At 35.3% G+C, this 21,642-nt stretch overlaps 1 protein-coding gene and 1 pseudogene across 5 annotated transcripts in view; one reads left to right on the top strand and one right to left on the bottom strand.

The window, feature by feature from the left end:
- Positions 1 to 1,400: 1,400 nt before the first annotated feature.
- The window catches only part of Phf14 (PHD finger protein 14), a 150,586-nt gene continuing 130,344 nt past the window's right edge, over positions 1,401 to 21,642 (bottom strand). For 3 of the 5 annotated variants that reach the window (XM_069996581.1, XM_069996578.1, XM_069996579.1), the window contains exon 19: positions 1,407 to 1,603. In XM_069996581.1, coding sequence (XP_069852682.1) covers positions 1,529 to 1,603 — 75 coding nt within the window. In that variant the 3' untranslated portion in view covers positions 1,407 to 1,528. Of the gene's footprint in view, positions 1,604 to 21,642 lie in introns of all 5 variants that reach the window. The other 2 variants (XM_069996583.1, XM_069996580.1) reach the window with 1 other exon arrangement.
- LOC138809996 (small ribosomal subunit protein eS10-like) lies at positions 12,738 to 13,259 on the top strand (annotated as a pseudogene).

Genomic DNA, 21,642 nt, shown 5'->3' with positions numbered 1-21,642 from the left:
ACATGCTAATCCGTAATTCATTTGGCATAGTGCATAACAATGGTAGCTATGAGTCATGTATTGTTTTCTTCCAGAAGTGTCACTACTGACATAATACCAATCTGTGCAAATGTGAGTATTCAAAAATAGATTGATATAGGGAAAATTTGCTTATTCTAAAAGCCTCTGCAGGTTCTAAACTGCCTTTTCAGCCTTTTCTTCGGCTCTACACCTTTAACAAAAATTCTTCCAGGGAGTCTGTTCTGTGGGTTATTGTTGCTTTTCTGATCTCCATAGTCAGATTATTAGAGGCTATCCTTCGATGAATTCCCTTCATTACATACTCACAGCTTTTGTTTTCAGCTTACTATACCACAGCTGCTAGCATGTCCCACTGTCACACAGTTATTGAGCTAGTCAGATGCATGTGATAAAAATATGGCTCTAGGCAAATACACTGATTCCATTCTCACGGGGAGGAGGCTGTATGCTGGCACTCTCTTGCAAGTCTCCTGAAGTTCTGCTTCTCGTTTGAAGAAACTCTGCCTTCAATAATCAAACAAAGACATCTGCCCAAAACATTTGGCTCCACAAATATCAAGTAGATTCACTACTTCTGCTGTAGTTGGCAAATGACAAATAGGAATTACAACCAGGATGGATGAAATGGCTGGTTATTTTGAACATGTCAGGATAAGGATCTGAGGAATTCTGGCAAGTCGGAAGCCCAGGCACCAGATACAGATACTGTTCTTGAAATATTTAGGGAAAATGTGTAGAGCCCTGCACTCTATAAGTTCTTCGTAAATATTTTCGAAGTTAAAATCACCTCTATCAAGGAGAAGGTTAATCTGTCATTCTTCCTTTCCCCCTCATTCTAGAGCACCAGGTGGCATAAGTCAATGAAATTAGATACCAGTATTTCATCTTGCTGCACTGAATGGTTTTAAGTATTTCCATGTGTAAGCATTCTGTTCATTTTTTTTCTTTTTTATTTTATTTTATTTTATTTTATTTTATTTTATTTGAGAACATACTGTACAGAGGGGCTACAATTACATGAGCAGGATAATGCATACATTTCTTACCAAGCATTGCAGCCTCCTCCTTTGTTTACCCTTCATCTCCCTTCCCCGCCTCCCCCCTCCCCCCACATTCTGTTCATTTTTTAACTATGTCGCCTATTCTCTATATTAATAAATAAAATTATGGTAAGATAGGTAGACAATAGAGACTAGTAAGAAGAGTTAAGACTCTCAGAATTTTCTTTTAAATTATTCAGATGTGTTATATTAACACAGAAAAAAAAATACATGCTTTCAAATTTCAGTAAGGTATTTTCCTTTAAAAAAATATTAAAAAGATCCAGCATTGAAATCAAAGTTGAAGTGTTATAAAAGAATAAAATTTGAAATGCAAGCTCCTATTTCAATGACTTTATTGAGAACATTTTTGCAAATTAAATTTTACAATTTATCATTTTACAAATTAGAAATTTCATCTGCTACTAGATAAATTGCAAACTTTTCAAAACACTAGAGAAAATCAGCTATTTCTTTGGATTTTTCAGTTCCATATTGAGCTCCTGAGATACATTTTTTCTTTCAGCTTCATTCTCATCTTCCTGTAAAATAAATTTTAGAAAAAGAAACATTAAAATGTAAACTTTAATATAGCTTTTTGACTGTACTTCAACTATACATTTCAATTGTATTTTATCTACAAGACTATGATCACCAATGACTCCTAGAATTCTAAAGAAAAGATTATGAACACATAGAAGAAAATTCTGTAACATTTAAATATAGTCTGTGCTGTTTTATCTCACCTTAGCTCATAGTTACTATGTTATTTTAAACACAATCAATTTTATCAATGTCCTAAGAATTACGTTTGATAATATCTGCCACTGAAAAGTGTTCAATGTAGGAGTGAACCAGATAATTTTACTTCACTCTTTGATACAAAACAATAAATTTAACTCTCAGATACTTTATGTGCTCGACATGGTATTTTGGTCCTATCTATTATAATTTCTTGACAGGTCTGTCAATTTTCCAATTACTTCTACCACCATATGTTATCTGAAGACCAATCAGGTCTAAATAGGAAGCATGGGCACGTCAGGCTGTAGAACGCTTACGATCATCTACAATGTCCACGCTAAGTGGTGGCTTTATAATTCACACCATGTTCCTGGGAAATACAGAGAATAAATGAAGTGACATCATAATGGCTGCTACTATGAGAATGAAATGCATTTCATGTTTAATATGTACTGGTGACTGTGTCAAAGTATAAAGAATGACAGCCCAGGAAAATTTTTCATCTTACAACCTTATTTATAAACCACATGTTTCTTCAACAATGTACAAGAACAAAGCAGTCTTGATATTACTTCTGGCTTATCACATGAGATCTTTCATTTTTATTAACAAATAAAAGGCATTGTCTAACTCTTTTCTGAGTTTATTAAAGCGTGAACAGAAATTTAAGTATTTCTACATAATAGTAATAACATCAGCTACCAACAACATGTCATACTATATGTCTGTATTTTGTAAAACCAAATTCAATTGAATTAAACAACTTTGGAGCCCTGTTTAATGAACTGTTTTATTAGCAAATGCTAATCAAGACTCACATACTTATTTTCTATGAGGAAACACAACCTTCACCTATAATCAGTAAAATGGAGAAATATTATTTTATGTGTTGTCTCTTTAAATTCAACAGCATCTGTGATTTAGAATTTGTTGATATTAGTAGAGATTTTGAATATCTTTTTTCAATATAACTATATGTACTTTTCCAAGCATAAAAGCCACTATATGTCAATTAACTTTTACCAGTGTATCTCTGGTGAGTAGAGGTACTGATTATGTTCAATACCTCCTGAAGATATCTTAATAATAGGTAGTTTCCATATTAGACAAAAAGTCCCAGAGATTGATTTAGCTATAATTTATTATAAATCAAATCTTAAGCTCCATCTTCCATTATCTTCTCAGGTGTTACATGTAAAGGTGATGAAAACAAATTTTCTGCAGAACACTGAATTTGTCAAGATGTTTCTGAAAATAACTTTTCATTTTCTTTATTTCCTATTCCTTCCATTTAACAGGGCACACAGTACACAGTTGGAATCCATTTTGGGGAAGCTAATATTTTTTAATTATGTAAAACAATAGAATAAAAATGCCTGAATTAATGCATACTTTAAAAAACATTTTTCCTTATGCAATGCCACTTTCAGAAACTTAATGAAACTAAAAGCAATAGAGAGTGAAAACATGTGAGACAGAACATGCCAACACAGCCATGATGGAACATCGGCCCTTGCTAGGGGACATAGAAGCTCTGCTCCGGGATGCTCCTCCCAAGAATGTCTTCTCCATTTAACAAGTTTTATCCAGTTTCTCCCCCACCCCCACCCAGTAACCTTTAATGTCATCCTAACTCAAAATAAATGCAGAGGCTTGAAACTAAACCTGAGGACTATGACACCACTGGTATTGTTTCCTGTTTGGGACAGTTTATAACTGTTTCATACCTTTGGTAATGTTAAGGACTTAAAGCATTTTGTCTGTGCTTTCTTTTTACTTGTCATGGTATGGGAATTTCAATTAGAACTTTGAGCATTTAGGCAAGAACTACTGCTTGAGCCACATCTCAGGTTTTTATTAAGTCACTGGCATGACTAATAATAGTCAATCTATTTCTTCTTTTGTACAAAGACAGATAATCTAGATGTAGAAAAGGATTACAAGGGGGAATACAAGGCAGTCAACTCACACTGCTAAGGAATAACATTAAAAGTGCTCTGGCATATAATTATTAAGATGAGGGGCTGGGAAGGTGGCTCAGTGGTAGAGCACTTGCCTTGCATGCATGAGGCACCACTAAGCAAAAAGAAAAAAGCTGGAAGTGGTGCTATGGCTCAAGTGGTAGAGTACTAGCCTTGAGCTGAAGAGCAGAGGGACAGCACCCAGGCCCAGAGTTTAGGCCCCATGACCTGACCCCCCCCCCAAAAAAATTATCAAGATGACAAAAACATATTTTGAAAAAACATATTAGAACTAGATTTATTCACTAAACTCCAGAAGGACTCTTTTGGGAAATATGTAAATATGTGCATTTAACATCATGGGGCATTTATTAACTCAAATCTTAATTCATAATTAACAATTCCATTCAGAAGGTAATCTAATATTAACGACAAATAACTACATAAGGAATAAAAATTAAAACAACCTTTATCCGCCAAGGCATTTTTTCACTATGGGATATTAAAGGAAAGCAAAATATATTTTAATAGATAGGTTTTTTTGACTCTTTGTTGAGGTAAGACATCTGCTTTGTTTCCCAATGAATGAAGAGCCTTTGTTACATGCATCATTTTGTTAGTGACAGCCAGCCCTGACAAGTTTGACATTTGTCTCATGAAGTACTCTGAAACAACTAGTAAGAAAACATACCCTTTGAGGGTATGGAAAGCAGACAGCTTACCTCTCATTGTCAGTTTGTTCATACTCCAGAAAACAGGCTGGTTCTAACAGTCCCATACACCTGGCTAGTTGTATGTGAAATTTCAGGAATACATACTCACATAACACATAATATGAAGTGACTACATGTGGTTCCTTCACATTTTCATTCCTTTTTTTTTTTTTTTTTGGTCGGTCATGGGGCTTGAACTATGGGCTGTCCCTGCGCTCTTCAGTTCAAGGTGAGCACTCTACCACTTGAGCCACAGCGCCACTTCTGGTTTTCTAGTGGTTTACTGGAGATAAGAGTCTCACGGACTTTACTGCCCTGGCTGGTTTTGATCTGTGATCCTTAGATCTCAACCTCCTGAGTAGCTAGGATTACAGGCGTGAGCCACTGGCGCCCGGCTCTTCATTCCTTCTTATATTGACAGAATGAGAGTAAAGAAAATGGTCATTTCTAGGCACACATGAGTATGTAATAGGGTGGCAGTATGAGACTAAAAGAGCTATACTCACAAAACATACATTAAAATAAATAAATAAAATAAAAAGCTACCATGTTTGTCCTAAGGTAAATCCTTCTTCCACTGAATTAGACTTACAAGATTTTGCTTAAATGTTATTCAACTTGTACCATCATGTTTCCTTATTACAAATACGGAAATAAGTTTAGATACTTCGAGTAGTTCAAAGAATTGATGCCAATTAATAAAACCTATTCATCCCTCTTTTCTATTAAGATGAAGCAAAATCCAAGCAAAAGGGGCAACTATTGTAGCACCACAATTCCTATTGCTCTGGTAGTATTTAGACTCAAATTATAGTTTATAAATAAACTAGAGGTGTCAGAGATGGATGTATATAGCACCTTAACCAAGGAATTAAGGTTAACATCATCAGTAATTTATATTACTTTGACCCCTGATTAGATGCACTAAAAAGATCACATAAGCACTAGTCAGTAGTAGTAACTTTTCCCAATGTATAATCTCAATGCAATCATGAGTAAAAAAACAAATGCCATAAGCATCTATAAAATACCTGAACAGTAGTTCCCTAAAGTATAAAGGTCATAAATGGAGTTGCCACAAACTGGAGCAGATAAAAGCAACTTCACACCTGATAAATATATTTTTTTCTTTCTTTTTCTTTCTTTCTTTTTTGGTCCGGTCGTGGGGCCTGAACTCTGGGCCTGGGCGCTGTCCCTCAGCTGTTCAGCTCAAGGCTAGTGCTCTACCACTTGAGCCACAGCGCCACTTCCAACTTTTTTCTTTTTGCTTATGTGGTGCTGAGGAATCGAACCCAGGGCCTCAGGCATGCAAGGCAAGCACTGTACCACTGAGCCACCTTCCCAGCCCCCCGATAAATATATTTTTCTTCATTGAGCCCCTTTATACTCTGGTTCTGTGATTTATTTCCAGTAGTAAGTCAGTGATGGGGATCTATGTTCACAAAGCAAATGATACCAGCTGCTTTTACTTTACCAACCTTGATAGTCATTGGAAAGACACCTGATACTACAATAGTAAAATGATGACAGAAGCAAAAACTAGGCTAAATGGCGTCTACATTCTTAAGAATTTAAAAGGTTTTGGGTTTTTTTAATATGCCTTTGACTATGGAAAGAAGCCCTTGAATTTGGATTTAAATTAACAGTTAAAATTATCTGTATGTTTTAATGATGGTCTTCTAAAAAATGTAAGTACTTGTATCTTTTAGGGAAAATATGTAGATACAATCTATTCTGAGTGTTGGCAGTTATAGAACAAGCAGAGAAAAGCAATATTGCTTCCATCTGCGCTCAAATTACTTTCTTTTGCTCAATGAAAACACATCAGCTATTACTCTTAACAGTATTTAAAACTGCTTTAGTACAGAAAATATGCTAGTGCTGCACAACAAGGAAAAATTTATCTTAATAACGAAAAATACTTATGATAATGAAAATGTTTTAGGCAAAATGAGCACATTGCATGTTTTAGACTAAAATTAATTAGACTTTTTAATGTTTTACAATTCCACCATAATTCTTTAAATGGTGCATTTACTTCATAGTAATAAACACTTGGATCATTAAGTAAAGTGCAGAATGTGTGTGATATGCTACATTTAATAACCTTTGGCCTTTCTTCGTGTACTTCTGCATTCAGTTTTCCAATGCATTAAATAAGCAACGGAAGACCACAATTAAATTTCCTGACATTGCATATTTGAGGCTCTTATTTCATTTAATACAAAAGATAATTAATCTACCATTTTACAACTGAATTCCAACTTCAGTGGGGCATGGTAGATACTGAAATGAACTTACAAGAAATGCTTAATTAAATTCACTGTAAAAAAAAAGTGTATGAAATTTTTCTTATGCCAACTTGCATATTTAATTACAAATTCCAGGGCTGGAATAAAACTAAAGGGAGCATTCCAACTTAACCCAGCTGAAATTTAAGTGTCATTAAATCCAGTGAGGGGCTGGCAAGAGCTATGCCTGCGTTCCATTCCCAGCAAGATGTCAACACACATGCACACACACAGAAGCATGGTGGAGCTATTTTACCATTTTTATTTACTTATGCAACTAAGATATTAAAGAAATCTTTTATTTCTTTTTTTGCTTCCAGCTTCAAGAAACATACATCAGAAAATTTATTTCATATTATAAAATTATAACCTTTATTTTAGCAGCAAGATAGGAAAAGAAATTAATATATTTCTAATTTCTGTATGAAGATGCATGAATAGCTAACTTTTCTTTGCACAATCATTTCTCTCTCTAATGTATTATTTTGGAACAGAACTAGTAGAGGAAATTTGCTTTTGTTTCTACAACTCCTTTTCTTATCTTTTACTTCCTTATGGTGGCTTAAGGTAGCACAGAAATGAGATAGCTAAACATAACACTTGGGATTTTGTTATGTATGATTTGGGATCACAAATGAGTCTCCCTGACCAGTGTAGAATTGACATGGAGCACCCGAGCCCCACAACTCACCTAAATAAATAAATAAATAAATTGGCAAGGCCATCAATGGAAGCACACTTAAAGGACTCATAATCAGTGAGTGGAAGGAGTCAATGTGGAATAATAAGTAGGAAAACAAGAAATGAATAATGGCAATTACCATCACCATGAGCAAGGCTATTGTCATTTTTATTATAGTTGTCTTAAAGTAGTTGTACAAAGGAGCTGCTATTTAACAAGGCAGTTTATGAATACAATGCACCTTGATCAATGTCACCCTTTTCAACATTCTCACTCACCCCTCCCAGCCCAATCTTTCCCTCACTTTTCTTAATTTTGTAGTAATATGCTAGGGCATTTTCTTAATGAGCAAAAAAAAAAAACAAAAAAACAAAAAAAAACAATTCTAGAAGCTTCTTCTATAAAAAAAAATCACATAAGTTTTAAAGTATCTGAGATATGGTGCTAACCTCCATGGGCTATGAATGTTTTCTTCATAGAGATGGGTTCTTTTCTATTTTTTTTTTTTTTTTTTTTTGGTTGGCCATGGGGCTTAAACTCTGGGCCTGGGCACTGTCCCTCAGCTCTTCAGCTCAAGGTGAGCACTCTACCACTTTAGCCACAACACCACTTCTGCTTTTCTGGTGGTTTGTTGGAGATAAGAATCTCACAGACTTTTCTGCCTGAGCTGGCTTTGAACCATGATCCTCAGATCTCAGCCTCCTGAGTGGCTAGGATTACAGGCATGAGCCACCAGTGCCCGGCTACAGATGGGTTCTTTTTTTTTTTTTTTTTTTTTGGGTCCGGTCGTGGGGCCTGAACTCTGGGCCTGGGCGCTGTCCCTCAGCTCTTCAGCTCAAGGCTAGCGCTCTACCACTTGAGCCACAGTGCCACTTCCGGCTTTTTTTTTCTTTTTGCTTATGTGGTACTGAGGAATTGAACCCAGGGCCTCGAGCATGCAAGGCAAGCGCTCTACCACTGAGCCACCTTCCCAGCCAAGATGGGTTCTTATATAATGAATATGTCTGATAACTCGAGGAGCTTTAAGATAGAAAATTCTGTCCCTGGTAGACATCCATTATAGGGAAATGGCTACATGAGAAACTACTGAATTGGTAACTTTCATTCACAATGGTTCTGTTTTGGTTTTTAAAAGAAATCTTACCTTCTTGGGCAGTTTTAAGGTTTCCAAGTTCTTGTATGGTCAATACTGATTACAAAAAAACAAACCAACCTCAAATTCATAATGGAAAAAATTCATCATGGGCCAACAGAAATATATTTTCAAATGTGAATGGCACATGTCCAACATATATTTGTTTGAAAGCTTATGGTAAGCTAGGCATGGTGGTTCATGCTTGTACTTGCAGTGATGTGGAAGATGGAAAGTGAGAAGATCATGGTTTAAGGCCAGCTTGTACAAAACCATGAGATCCTATTTGCAAAATAACCTAAAAGCAAAAAGGGTTAGAACATAGTACACTTAATAAAGTATATGCCTAGGAATCTCAAGGCTATGATTTCAAACCCCAGCACCACATCAAGGTAAAAATAAAATTATGGTGTATTGTGAATATGATTTAAAGAAGTTCTTTGAAATATTCTTACATTTTAAAATCTCAAATGTATCAATATTTAAATGTATAAAATATCTAAAAACTACTTCCCTTATGGTACTTAAAAATAACAGACATTTCTTTTGAAATTCTCATTACAGGAAGAAAAGCTTAGTGCTTTTTTCTTTTCTTTTCTTTTCTTTTTTCTGTACAGAGGGGTTACAATTACATGGGCAAGATAATGAGTACATTTCTTATCAAACATTGTAGCCTCCTCCTTTGTTTCCCCTTCCCATCCCATCATCCCATCCTCCCATTATCTCCCCAACCATTCTCTCCCCCACCCCCCACCAAAGTTGTAAAGTTCGTTTTTGACATAACGACTTGTACGTCTCATTGTTGCAATGGGTCCACCTGTATCCCTATTTAAACGATTTGTTTTTTCCCTTCCCCTCCACAAATTATAACAACATCAAATACAGTGAAAGCAGGGGTTATACCGTGGGGGAGGGACATACAAAGCAACAAAGATATAATCTTATAAATGTGTTAGAAACAATTGCATGGAAGAAAAAAACATTTGAATACATATCTTAGGGTTGATTTCCCTAACATCAACTTATCTGACCTTTTCTGCTTGACTCAGACATATACTAGTTATTGTAAATAAGGGAAACCATGGGACCTATGTTTCTTTGGGCCTGGCTTACTTCACTTAATATCATTTTTTCCAAGTCTTTCCATTTCCTAACAAATGGGGCAATGTCATTCTTTCTGATGGAGGCATAGAATTCCATTGTGTATATATACCACATTTTCTTGATCCATTCATCTACTGAGGGGCATCTGGGTTGGTTCCAGATCTTAGCTATGGTAAATAAGGCGCAATAAACATAGTCATGCTGGTAGCTTTAGTTTGTGAACATTTGGGTAAATGCCTAAAAGTGGGATTGCTGGGTTATAGGGGAGCTCTATGTGGAGTCTTTTGAGGAACCTCCATACTGCTTTCCAAAGTGGTTGAACAAGTTTACACTCCCACCAACAAAACAGTAAGGTTCCTTCTATCCACATCCCCTCCAGCATCTGTTGTTATTAGAGTTCTTAATTATAGCCATTTTAACTGGGGTGAGGTGGTATCTCAATGTTGTTTTGATTTGCATTTCTTTTATGGCTAGAGAGATTGAGCATTTCTTCATGTGTCTATTGGCCATCCTTCTTTCCTCTTCAGAGAAGTTTCTTTTAAGTCTTTAGCCTACTTATTTATTGGGAGTTGTTTCTTTGAAGATTTGCTATAGGGGGATTTAATTTTTTGAGTTCCAGGTATATTTTAGATATGAGACCCTTGTCTGAATAACAGACATTTCTAAACTTAGTTTGTTTGAATTTTTATCCTAAGTACTCAGGGAGATTTAAGTACTCATGGAGATTTAAATTCCCAGAAGTAAAATAGAAAAAAATTCTATGAATTTAATATGAGACAAAATAATGTCAAAAACTATTCAAGAAAGACTAGATCACCAGTGAAATTATAGCTCCATAGCCAAGAAATTTGAACATTGGATAAAAGTCACTGAGAGTCTCATGAACAATTTCAGATCCATGTATTGTTTAGCAGGAGCAGAAATTACACAATAAGTTCATTACACAAATGAGAAGATACTCTCAAACCACCAATTAGTTCCTAATGTGAGACCTTACGTGACAATGGAAGTCCCATTGTCCCAGTGGCTTCTTCAGTAGAATATGACAGCTTCTTTGGCCTTCACAGGACAATTAGCATTTTGATATAACAATCTGAAAAGGTACTATAGATTTTAAAATATTTTCTTTTTGATTAGGCCCTGAGTATACTTTTAATTCAAGCTATAGTTTAACTTCTGTACTTCCCCCAGAAAGAAAAAAAATCAGTCATAATCTTTAGCTATTCTAGTTGATAACACAACTAGAAAATAACACATATTTTAGATTCTTTACTAAATGTTGTACATCAAGAACTGTTACGTACATCTAAAACACATATCATTGTGAAACTGAATATTATATATATATATATATATCTGCTAATATAATAATCTCAATGTCACTTCAAAAACTAAAATGTAGCCAGGTGCTGGTGGCTCACGCCTGTAATCCTAGCTATTCAGGAGGCTGAAATCTAAGGATTGCAGTTCAAAGCCAGCCCAGGGCAGGAAAATCCCCCCATGAGACTCTTACCTCCAATTAACCACCATAGAACCAGAGTGGGACTGTGACTCAAAGGAGTAAAACCATGAGTGAAAAAGCTTAGGGAGGGCTGGGAAGGTGGCTCAGTGGTAGAGCGCATGCCTTGCATGCCTGAGGCCCTGGGTCTGATTCCTCAGCACCACATAAGCAAAAAGAAAAAAGCCGGAAGTGGTGCTGTGGCTCAAGTGGTAGAGCGCTAGCCTTGAGCTGAAGAGCTGAGGGACAGCGCCCAGGCCCAGAGTACAGGCCCCACTGCCAGACCCCCTCACCCCCCAAAAAAATTCAGGGTCAGTGCCCAGGCCCTGAGTTTAAGGCCTACAACTGACCTCTCCCCCACCACAAAACCCTAAAATGTAACTTATACTCCGTTAATGGAAATTATTTACAGAGTAACTTAATTTCACTGAAAAATACAAAAATGTAGCAAAGAAATAATCTATAAATTCAAGATAAGGCTGTTATTTTTGACATTGATAATAAAGTGCCATAACTGGGAAAGTTTTTATACATAATTTTCTAAAATAGTATTTTTAATTTTTCTTACAGCAAAATTTGCTTTTCTTAGTCCATGAAAAATTAATGTGCCATAGTAGACATTTAGTTGGATGGCTAATGAGCTATTAATTTTCAATAAAACAATGAAGATTAATGGATTCACTGTGAAGAAAATAGTATTAGGCTTCAAATAGGATATTTGAGACAATTTAGTCTGTTCACTTGGGAATAAAGTTTTAAAATTCAGTTTCTAGTAAGTTTATTTCTAATAGCTGTAGTCCTTGATGTTAAGATTGTCTGAATAAGGGATCCATTTATTTTACATGAAAAATAATTTGGTACAGTATGTTCACAAATAAAATTAAATTAAATTTAAAAAAAAGAAAAAAAAGAAAAATAATTTGTTTTGAAGATACTTATCTTTGCATAGAGGAAAGATATATTATTTTGATATCACAGACCAACACTAGAGTATTAATGAATAAAAATAAACTTCCTTATATAATCTCATGCCTATATTTCTGTATCACATTTATATACCTATGTATTTTAGTATGTACTTTTTGTTTGTCCTTATGATTATTTGTGTGCCTGTCCACCAGATTGGAACATGAGATTCTGAAGGCCTTAAGATATTTTACTCATCTTTGATGTGGTACTCACACTTTTTTCTGAATAGGGCACACAATCATCCTTCAATTTTTGCAGAAAAAATAAGAAGGAGAAGTTTAGGATTAAAATAAGTTACTTGGAGAGTAACTAGCTAGTATTAAATATTTTACCTTCTTCACTTCATTATTATAAGGAAGTCCATCTATTGACATGTGCTTAAACGATTTCCAAAATCACTTAGAAAGCTTGCCTGACAATGCATTCATTTAACCAATGTTTAAACAGTAAATGATTCCGTTAGCATGAAGTACTTACCAACATTTCATAATCTGGGATGCAAAACTATTAGGAAAATATTATTTCATGCAATGACATTTTCAAATATCCTACTTAAAAATAAATATATAGGAAGCCACCGCGATGTTGATGCCCAAGAAAAACAGGATTGCCATTTACGAACTCCTCTTTAAGGAGGGGGTTATGGTGGCCAAGGATACCCACATGGCCAACCACCCAGAACTGGCAGACAGAATGTGCCCAACCTTCATGTCATGAAGGCCATACAGCTCTCAAGTCTCGGGGCTACATGATGGAACAGTTTGTCTGTAAGCATTTTTATTGATACCTAACCAACGAAAGTATCCAGTATCTCCGTGATTACCTCCACCTGCCTCCTGAGATTGTGCCTGCTACTTTGCGCCACAGCTGACCTGAGACTGGAAGACCACGGCCTGGAGGTCTGGAGGGCGAGCGGCCTGCAAGACTCACAAGAGGTGAAGCTGACAGAGACACCTACAGACAGAGTGCTGTGCCCCTGGTGCTGACAAGAAAGCCGAGGCTGGGGCTGGGTCAGCAACTGAATTCCAGTTTAGAGGTGGATTTGGTCGTGGACATGGTCAGCCACCCCAGGAAAGATGGAGAGGACTGTTTTGTGTTGAATAAACTTGTAGCCAAAAAAAAAAAAAGAAAAAAAAAAGAAAGAAAGAAAAGAAATATACAACAGCCTAAATAAAACCATCAATATAGTCCACTCTGACTGAATATCAACCATGTGTGACACTGGAATAGATGATTTAATATAACTACAGCTTATAAGTTAGGTGGGAAATGGCATACTAAATTACCCCCCCCCAAAAAAACCCCTAAATAAACAAATAAATAAAAATCCAAGCCTGGGATAATAAATAAAACATAAGCCTGTGATTACAATGGCTTGTTGTTATATTTTTTTTGGGGGGGGGGTCCGGTCGTAGGGCCTGAACTCTGGGCCTGGGCGCTGTCCCTCAGCTCTTCAGCTCAAGGCTAGCGCTCTACCACTTGAGCCACAGCACCACTTCCGGCTTTTTTCTTTTTGCTTATGTGGTGCTGAGGAATGGAACCCAGGGCCTCAGGCATGCAAGGCAAGCACTCTACCACTGAGTCAACTTCCCAGCCCATGGCTTGTTATTTTTGTTGTTGTTTCCTAGTGTCACTGGAGTTGAACTTAGGACCTTTACTTGCTAGTTTGGTATAATGTCATTGAGCCACACTTCCACTCTACCTTTATACCAAGCCTCAGTCCATCCACTTTAAGGCTTCCTATTGCCCCTGGCACACAGTATCATGCCCAGCAACGGATTAAACTGCTCTGTGAGTTGGCCTGAAACACGAGAACCTTCTGTTCTCAGCCTGCAAAGTAACATAAGCATGAGCCATGGATGCACAGCTGACTAGCAGCATTTTATTTCTTTTTAAAATTGTTATTGTAAAGGTGATGTACAGAGAGGTTATAGTACAAAAGTTAGGTAATGAGTACATTTCTTTGTGAATAGTGGCACCCCTTCCCTAGCTTTCTAACAGTTTTTCCTTCCCATGCACCCACAAGTTATATAGTTCATTTTCTACATAGTGTCTAGTGAGTATCACCACTGCGTTTGTTCACCCTTGTCCCACCATTTCTGTGCTCCCCCTTACCCTCCCCAAAACAGATAAACTTACAAACAAGACAAAAGGTACAGAAAACAAAAACAGCAACTAGGATAACAAAAAAAATCTTCTTGGAGTTCATTTCAATAATATTAATATCTTGGCTATGGTAAACAATGGTACAATGAATATGGTTGTGCTGGTAGGTTTAGTGTACCCATGTTTTTTATCTGTTTGGATAAATGCCCAGGCGTGGAATTTTCTGGATCATAGGAAAATGCTATCTTTAGTCTTTTGAGGAATCTGCACACTGGTTTCCAGAGTGGTTGAACAAAGTTTACATTCCCACTAACAGTGTAGTAGGGTTCCCTTTTGGCCACATCACCACCAGCTTCTGTTATTGATAGTTTTCTTGATAACAGTCATTCTAATGAGTGAAGTGGAATATCAATGTTGTTTGGATTGACATTTCTTCTATGGCTAGAGATGTTGAACATTTCTTCATGTCTCTATTGTTCATTCTTACTTCTTCTGGGAAACCATCTTTAAGTCTTTAGCCCTTTTATTAATTGGGTTGTTGTTTATTTGAGGGTTTATTTGGGAGGATATTTTTATTTTTTTAGTTATGACAAGCAGGTTTTTGTTTTACTTCTCTTTCCTCTCCTCTTCTTCCTTCTTCCCCTCCTCTTCTTTCTTTCTTTTCTCTTTACTTTTCTTTCTTTCAGTCTGTCTTTTTCTCTTTCTGTCTTTCTAGCAGATTTAACTGCAATTTCTACCAGTTTTCCTATAATCTGCCTAATATTGTTTCTAAAGATGAATATAAACTAATCATTTTTTCTTCCTTGAATAAAACATCAATCTTAGTTTACTAGTTCAAATGGAAACCATCTAGGGAGGACCAATATACAAAAAACAATAATGCACCGGGTACCTGTAAGCCTAGCTATTCAGGAAGCTGAGATCTGAGGATAGCAGTTCAAATCCAGCCTGGGTAGCAAAGTCCCTGAGACTCTTATCTCCAATAAATCACCAGAACACCAGAAATGGCATTGTGGTTCAAGTGGTAGAGCACTTGCCTCAAGCTGAAGAGCTGAGGGACAGTACCCAGGCCCAGAGTTCAGGCCCCATGACTGACAATAATAATAATAATTACTTGGCACACAAATTTGAAAAATATGGTTTATAAAATTAAGATTCTTTCAAGGACTTAATCACTAAAAATAAAATAGATAATAAGTATAAAGATGAAAAGATTCTTAGAACAACAAAATAATACTGCATAGAAATTTAAAATAACCATTTACCTTCCTGAAGTAAATGCTTAAAATCTGATTTTCTTACATATACAAATGTCCTAATATATAGACATATTCAAATGGAAAATGTACAAATTGTGGAGGTCTACATAACACATAAAAATTTTGATAAATATACTGTCTTTTCTGTTTTTCCAAGAACAATAGCCTTCTTAATGCAATGGGGAAACTTTTCAACACACTAGCCAACACTTCAAACTGCACATTGTCCTGCACACTACATATCCAGGATGTATGTATAAGTCCTGTACATATCTAAAGTTTCATTTACAAATAAGAATAAATTGGAACTATAACAATATACTGAAATTAGGAGTTCTGTGAATGTTGACTCTTCTCTCTCATAACATCTGATCATACTGAACTCCTCTTCTCCTCCATGTAATGATGTGAGATAACAAATGGCTACATGATGAGATGAAGTGAAGTGAATGGCACAAGGCACTGTCACTGCCAACTGGAAAGAGTCTACTACTCAAGCACTGTGATATTGTCACAGGATATCTGAAAACCAAGACAGCTACTAATTAATGGGTGGGTAGTCTATAGTATGGATATACCAGACAAAGGGATTATTCATATCTCAGGCAAGATGGAATGGAATGATGCAAGACTGCATCCACTACTATGAAGAATGTTCAATTTAAACCTTACATATTTTTCCTTTCTAGAATTTTCCATATTTGGACTTCAGGTAATTGAAACTTCAGAAACTAAAATTAAAAATAAGGAGAGACTGCTGTATTCTGACAATATGCTGCTGTATTCTGCTGTAAAAAGATTTGTTAAATCTCATGAAGATAAAGAAACACTAGAAAAAAATGTTGCAAGGATCAGTTTCTGAGCAACATAACATTCTGTCTTTATCTTGAGAAGACTGCTCTGGGGTCCTAAAATAAACTCATATAAAGAAGATTTACTATCAGGGTATCCATTTTTCTCAATTCTTTGACAGCTACTAATACAAAAGCTCACTTTTCAAAAGAAGAAAAAACAGCTTCTGTACATAAGAAGATTCAAAAGTCTCTAGAGTTAGAACAACTCCAGACTCTTGAGACTCTTGGGAATATTAGTAGTTCAAATTCAAGGGGCCTAAAGGAAAAATCCAGTTCACAATTAATTGCATATAAAACTGATGCAATATTATACTTATAAAATGAGATTATGTATTTAAATATATAAAATGGAGAAAGGTCAAAGATTAATGAACTACATTATATGTATGTGTGGAAATATGACAATGAAACCATCCCTCTAAAACAAATGCATGCTAAGAAAAAGAATTTAAAAGAGAAAAGACACAAAGTAAGTTATGTTATATTGAAAGTGGGTGGCAATTTCACTGTCGAATCAAAAATATGTTAAAGTTTTGAAAACATGATTTTTTTCTCATAATGGTGATGTTCAACAATTATTCCAAAATTTTAAATTTATAATTGAATTATGAGGCTTTTTCCACAGCCTGAAAATGCATAAAGATAATATATTCTTTTACTCTAATTTTCTTTTAAAATAGAAAACTGGCTATATTTGAATGTTAACTTTCCAACATTTCTTAAAATGACTCTTTATCCTACAGAATACAAAAGATTAATTAAAGCAGGTACATTTAAGAAGAATAAATATTTAGAACTGTGGTATTATTATGTAAGCATCCTGAATCATTGTTAGGTTTCCGGACACAAAATTCAACTTTCAAACTACTCTGTATTGCATGTTGCACACATATCACAAGCAACACAATGAAGATTTAATAGTGTGCTAATTTTTGTCAGAGAAAGCTGGATAACATACTTGTCTTCCATTCAAAAGCTGGCATCACATATTAGAAACATTACAGCTAAAGACAAAGGTATAACAACTATATCAGTCAATACAACCAGGAAAGGGAAATACATATGTTTTCTCCATTGCTATTTGTCATATACTTAGAATTTTCAGGAGAATAGTTGAAACATTGTTACAAATATAAAATGTGAAGTTCAATTTATAACATAAAATCAAATTTTTTCTTAGGCAAGTTCTAGTCAGAGAAGATCCTCTTTCATGGAATGATTGGAATGATTGGAAAAAGCCAGGCATGCACCAATCTATGATACAAGACTGCCCAGCATAGGAGTACAAGGGTTAACACAGAAATGAGCATCTGAAAGGTCAGGGTATCTGGCATGAGATTACATTCAGGACTGACTACACAAGCCAGGTTATTTAATGTGCAGCGTCATTGTACAGATTAAGAAACTAAGTAATATGTTTTGATTTGAAATTTCAAGGTTATTCTTGCAGCTTGAAGACAGAGCAGACTTTATGTAAGCATATGAATATGAAAACTGGGAAGCCGGTGACTGTGAATATGGTGTCTTAGAAGTCATGGAAAGGGAAGAAGCGTGATGTGCTCTGGAATTAGGGCAGGCAGATAAGACAGATGTGGGGAATGAACAAATGAGAGTAATTAGAAATGATTTCTGTTTCTAACCTTCCAAAATAATGGAATTGTGCTGGAAAATTTAAGAAAGAAGCACATTATCATGAGAGAAGAAAAGAAAGAAAATCAGAATTCTATTTTGTAAACATTAAGTTTGAGCTGATTTAGTTTTCCAATGGAAATAATAGGCCAATATTTGAATGTTATCGATTTAGATTTTAAGAAATAAGTTCCAAGATAGGTCTGAAACTTTGGAAATCTCCAACACATATTCTGAAACAAAATGCAGTCATTAAGAGACATGTGAAAAGAAAGGACCCACAGACTAAGCCCAAATAGTAACAGAGGTCATAGAAATCAGGAAAAGAAATTTCAAATAAAAGAAGGATCATTGTTATCAAATGAAGTCTAAGTATGAGTCAGACAAAGACATAAACACTAGCTTTGACAAGAGATGTTAATAAGAGGAATCAACATCTTGTTGAAGTAGTTTTAAAAGCGCTGCTACTTTGTTCTTAACCTTTCCTTTTAAATTTCAGGAACATGAGTAGAATGATTGGAGTTGCTGAGGTCATCTTTGATCCACAATGGAAAAATTGAAAGCCTCACAGTGAAACAGTACAACAGCATGACCTCTGAGCTTTTGGCCAAGGGTTATGCTTACTATTGCTGACACTGAATCAAACTTTTCCTCAGTATAAACATAGACCTCCTATCCCAACAACATATAAGAGGTACTCTATTCTGATCTTGCAGCAATGCCAACAAAAAGCTCAGGGATTGATCTGTATAGAGTTAAATACATTTGCTATAAACGGAACATCATTCAGCATCTTATTTAAAGATCATAAGTCCTACAGTGGAAGATTATATGGAGCTAAATGTATAGATGCAAGGAAAACTTACACAAAGCTGAATTCTACAAATGCTTTTGAAAAACAGTACACACATCTTTACATCTACAATCAAAAGTAGTAGATAGACACATAGACAAGTCTAATTTTTTTCTCAACTTCAATCTAGCCTTCTTAGAATTATCTACATGATTGTAAACAGGAAGTATATAATATTTTGTATTTGTTTGGTCATTTCTTATAAACATTTCCAATTTGGGAGGAAAAGGAGAAAAGAGATGAGCAATGCAGGTCTTAAAACACCTTGTTCTAGTCTTCAGGAACAACACTGTAGTATATAAATGCAGTGATAGCAAGTGAAGGAAGAGGACAAGGTGAGATTATCTGAAAGAATGGGGCCAAAGACAACACACGAGTCAGGAGAGTTCTTTTACAGGAGCAAAGACATTTACCATACTTCATACTCTTGTGGCAACAGTCTCGAAAATAAAAGTCTTAGATCATGTTAAAATTATTTTAATTCAAAACATTTAGAACATGAAAATAAATATTCTATTGCAGGAATCCTCACATTTTAATAATAGCCTGCTGAAAACTGCCACAAAGCAGAGACTTCCATAAACCTAGTGCTTCTACTAAAATATTTAATAACGTAAGTAATGTAATTAATAAGAGTTTATGATGAAAAACTTAGCTCAACACATTCAAGGGTTTATCTGCTATTGTTTTAAAATAATTTGAATATGAAATATGTGTTCACATTATCCTTAGTTCACTCACTAATATTAATCCAACAAGTTTAGAATAAGGTAATTTCAGTTGCATACAATGGAAATAAAAGAGAAAAAAGATTAACATGCTTAGTCTTCTATGATGTTAATTTACTATTTTAATTAAATAGGATTATAGTAATATTCCATATATCTACAGTACATGTTATGTTTTATGTTCTTTTGTGTATTTCATTATTGCACAAAGCATAGACTTATTTGATTAGAAAAGTTGTTGTTCAAATAATTGATGGAATTAAGCTTATTTACATAAATTATTGTCACAAAATTGCTATGTGTATAAGTACATTAATGGCTTTAGGCAACAATAGTGTTGAAACTAGAAAAATGGTTCTACAAATTGTAACAATTGAATCAGCAAGTTTATATTATCATAAAATAATTTGGAAATGTTCATTGTTTTACCTGCCTCTAGTGAAGTTATTGGCTAAATAACATCTTAGAAATCTGTACGTTTCATCCTTTTAACTTTATAGGTAACAAAAAAAAGTTTTTAGGGGCTGAGAAGGTGGCTCAGTGGTAGAGTGCTTGCCTTGCATGCATGAGGCCTTGGGTTTGATTCCTCAGCACCACATAAGCAGAAAAGGCCAGAAGTGGCACTGTGGCTCAAGTAGTAGAGCGCTAGCCTTGAGCTGAAGAACTGAGGGACAGCGCCCAGGCCCAGAGTTCAGGCCCCATGACCAACCCCCCCCCCAAAAAAAAAAGTTTATAGCTACAATAAGAATACCAATGTAACTTTTTACTAAAAATCTGAACTTTTCAGATATGAAGGCTATAATATGTTCATAAGAACCATTTTTCCTCTTTCAATCTTACTGAAACAATGGATTAGATTTTGAAAATAGGGGTTGAGAACAAAAAGTATGTATGTATATATGTGTATGTGCGTACATATGCTCATGTGAGCACACACACACACACACACACACACACACACACACACACACACACACACACACACAAGTCCTGGAATCAAGTTAGGATTACTACCACATTCTAAATAGAGCAGGGATATTTGGTGGGAACTATCAACTAACAACTATGGATTCTTCTATACGTTCATGTCCATACATACTTGACAGACATCAAGAGGACAGGGATATGACCTGGTCTAAGCTAAAAAAAAGAAAGCCTGCAGAATGGAGAAGATCTGTGCTACCTATACATCTGACAAGAGTCTACTAATCAGAGTATACAAAAGAACCCAAAGAGCTAAAACCCCAAAGGATGAATAATCCAACTAATAAAGAGGCTTCCAATTGTGAGAGCATATTAAAGAAAAATCTAAGCTGGGAACTGGTATTTCTCTCATGTAATCCTAGCTATTCAGTAGGCTGAGATCTGAGTATCAAAGTTCAAAGCTAGCCTGGGCAGGAAAGTCTGGTAAGATTCTTTTCTCCAATTTACCACCAGAAAAGCAAAAACAGTTCTGTGGCTCAAGGTGATAGAGCAAAAAATCTCAGGGAGAGTGCTCAGGAGAGTTCAAGCCCCACAACCAACAACAACAATCCATATTTTTCAAATCCATACAACCAATAAACTTTTATGATAGACAACTAGCAATTGACTCATTAAAGCAATGTTATCACTAGACACTAGATACTATCACTAGATACTAAATAAATATAATCATAATCTGTTGTGAGATCTTAGTAGAAAACTTTGGACTATTAACATAATAACTACTTTAGTCACATTCTATCTTTTAGGTATTTCACAAAAATCCTCCATATTGAACACAAGACTAAAACAAAATCTTACAATATTTTTTTGCCTATCAAATATACCAAGTCCTTCTTCATGCTAAGTTTGTGGGGTGATGATAAGTTAAATTTGTCAAAAAGACTTTTAATAAAATACTTCCTTTTCACTGTAATATATGGAAGACACATTTCCAAGAAGGAAAGTGCTGATCTTATCTTAGTTATAAGCTTGCTGGTAAAATGATTTAGATAGTTGTTGCTTTTCCGCACTATATAAGGCTTTTCTTTTCAAGCAGTGATTTATAGCAGATACTTCAAACCTTTCCTATCT

This window comes from Dipodomys merriami, unplaced genomic scaffold (genome assembly GCF_024711535.1).
Source record: "Dipodomys merriami isolate MVZ:Mamm:240054 unplaced genomic scaffold, mDipMer1.0.p SCAF_5, whole genome shotgun sequence".
In the NCBI taxonomy this organism is placed as follows: domain Eukaryota; kingdom Metazoa; phylum Chordata; class Mammalia; order Rodentia; family Heteromyidae; genus Dipodomys; species Dipodomys merriami.
Note: the sequence above shows the minus strand (reverse complement) of the source record. Positions and strands in the feature narration are given on the sequence as shown.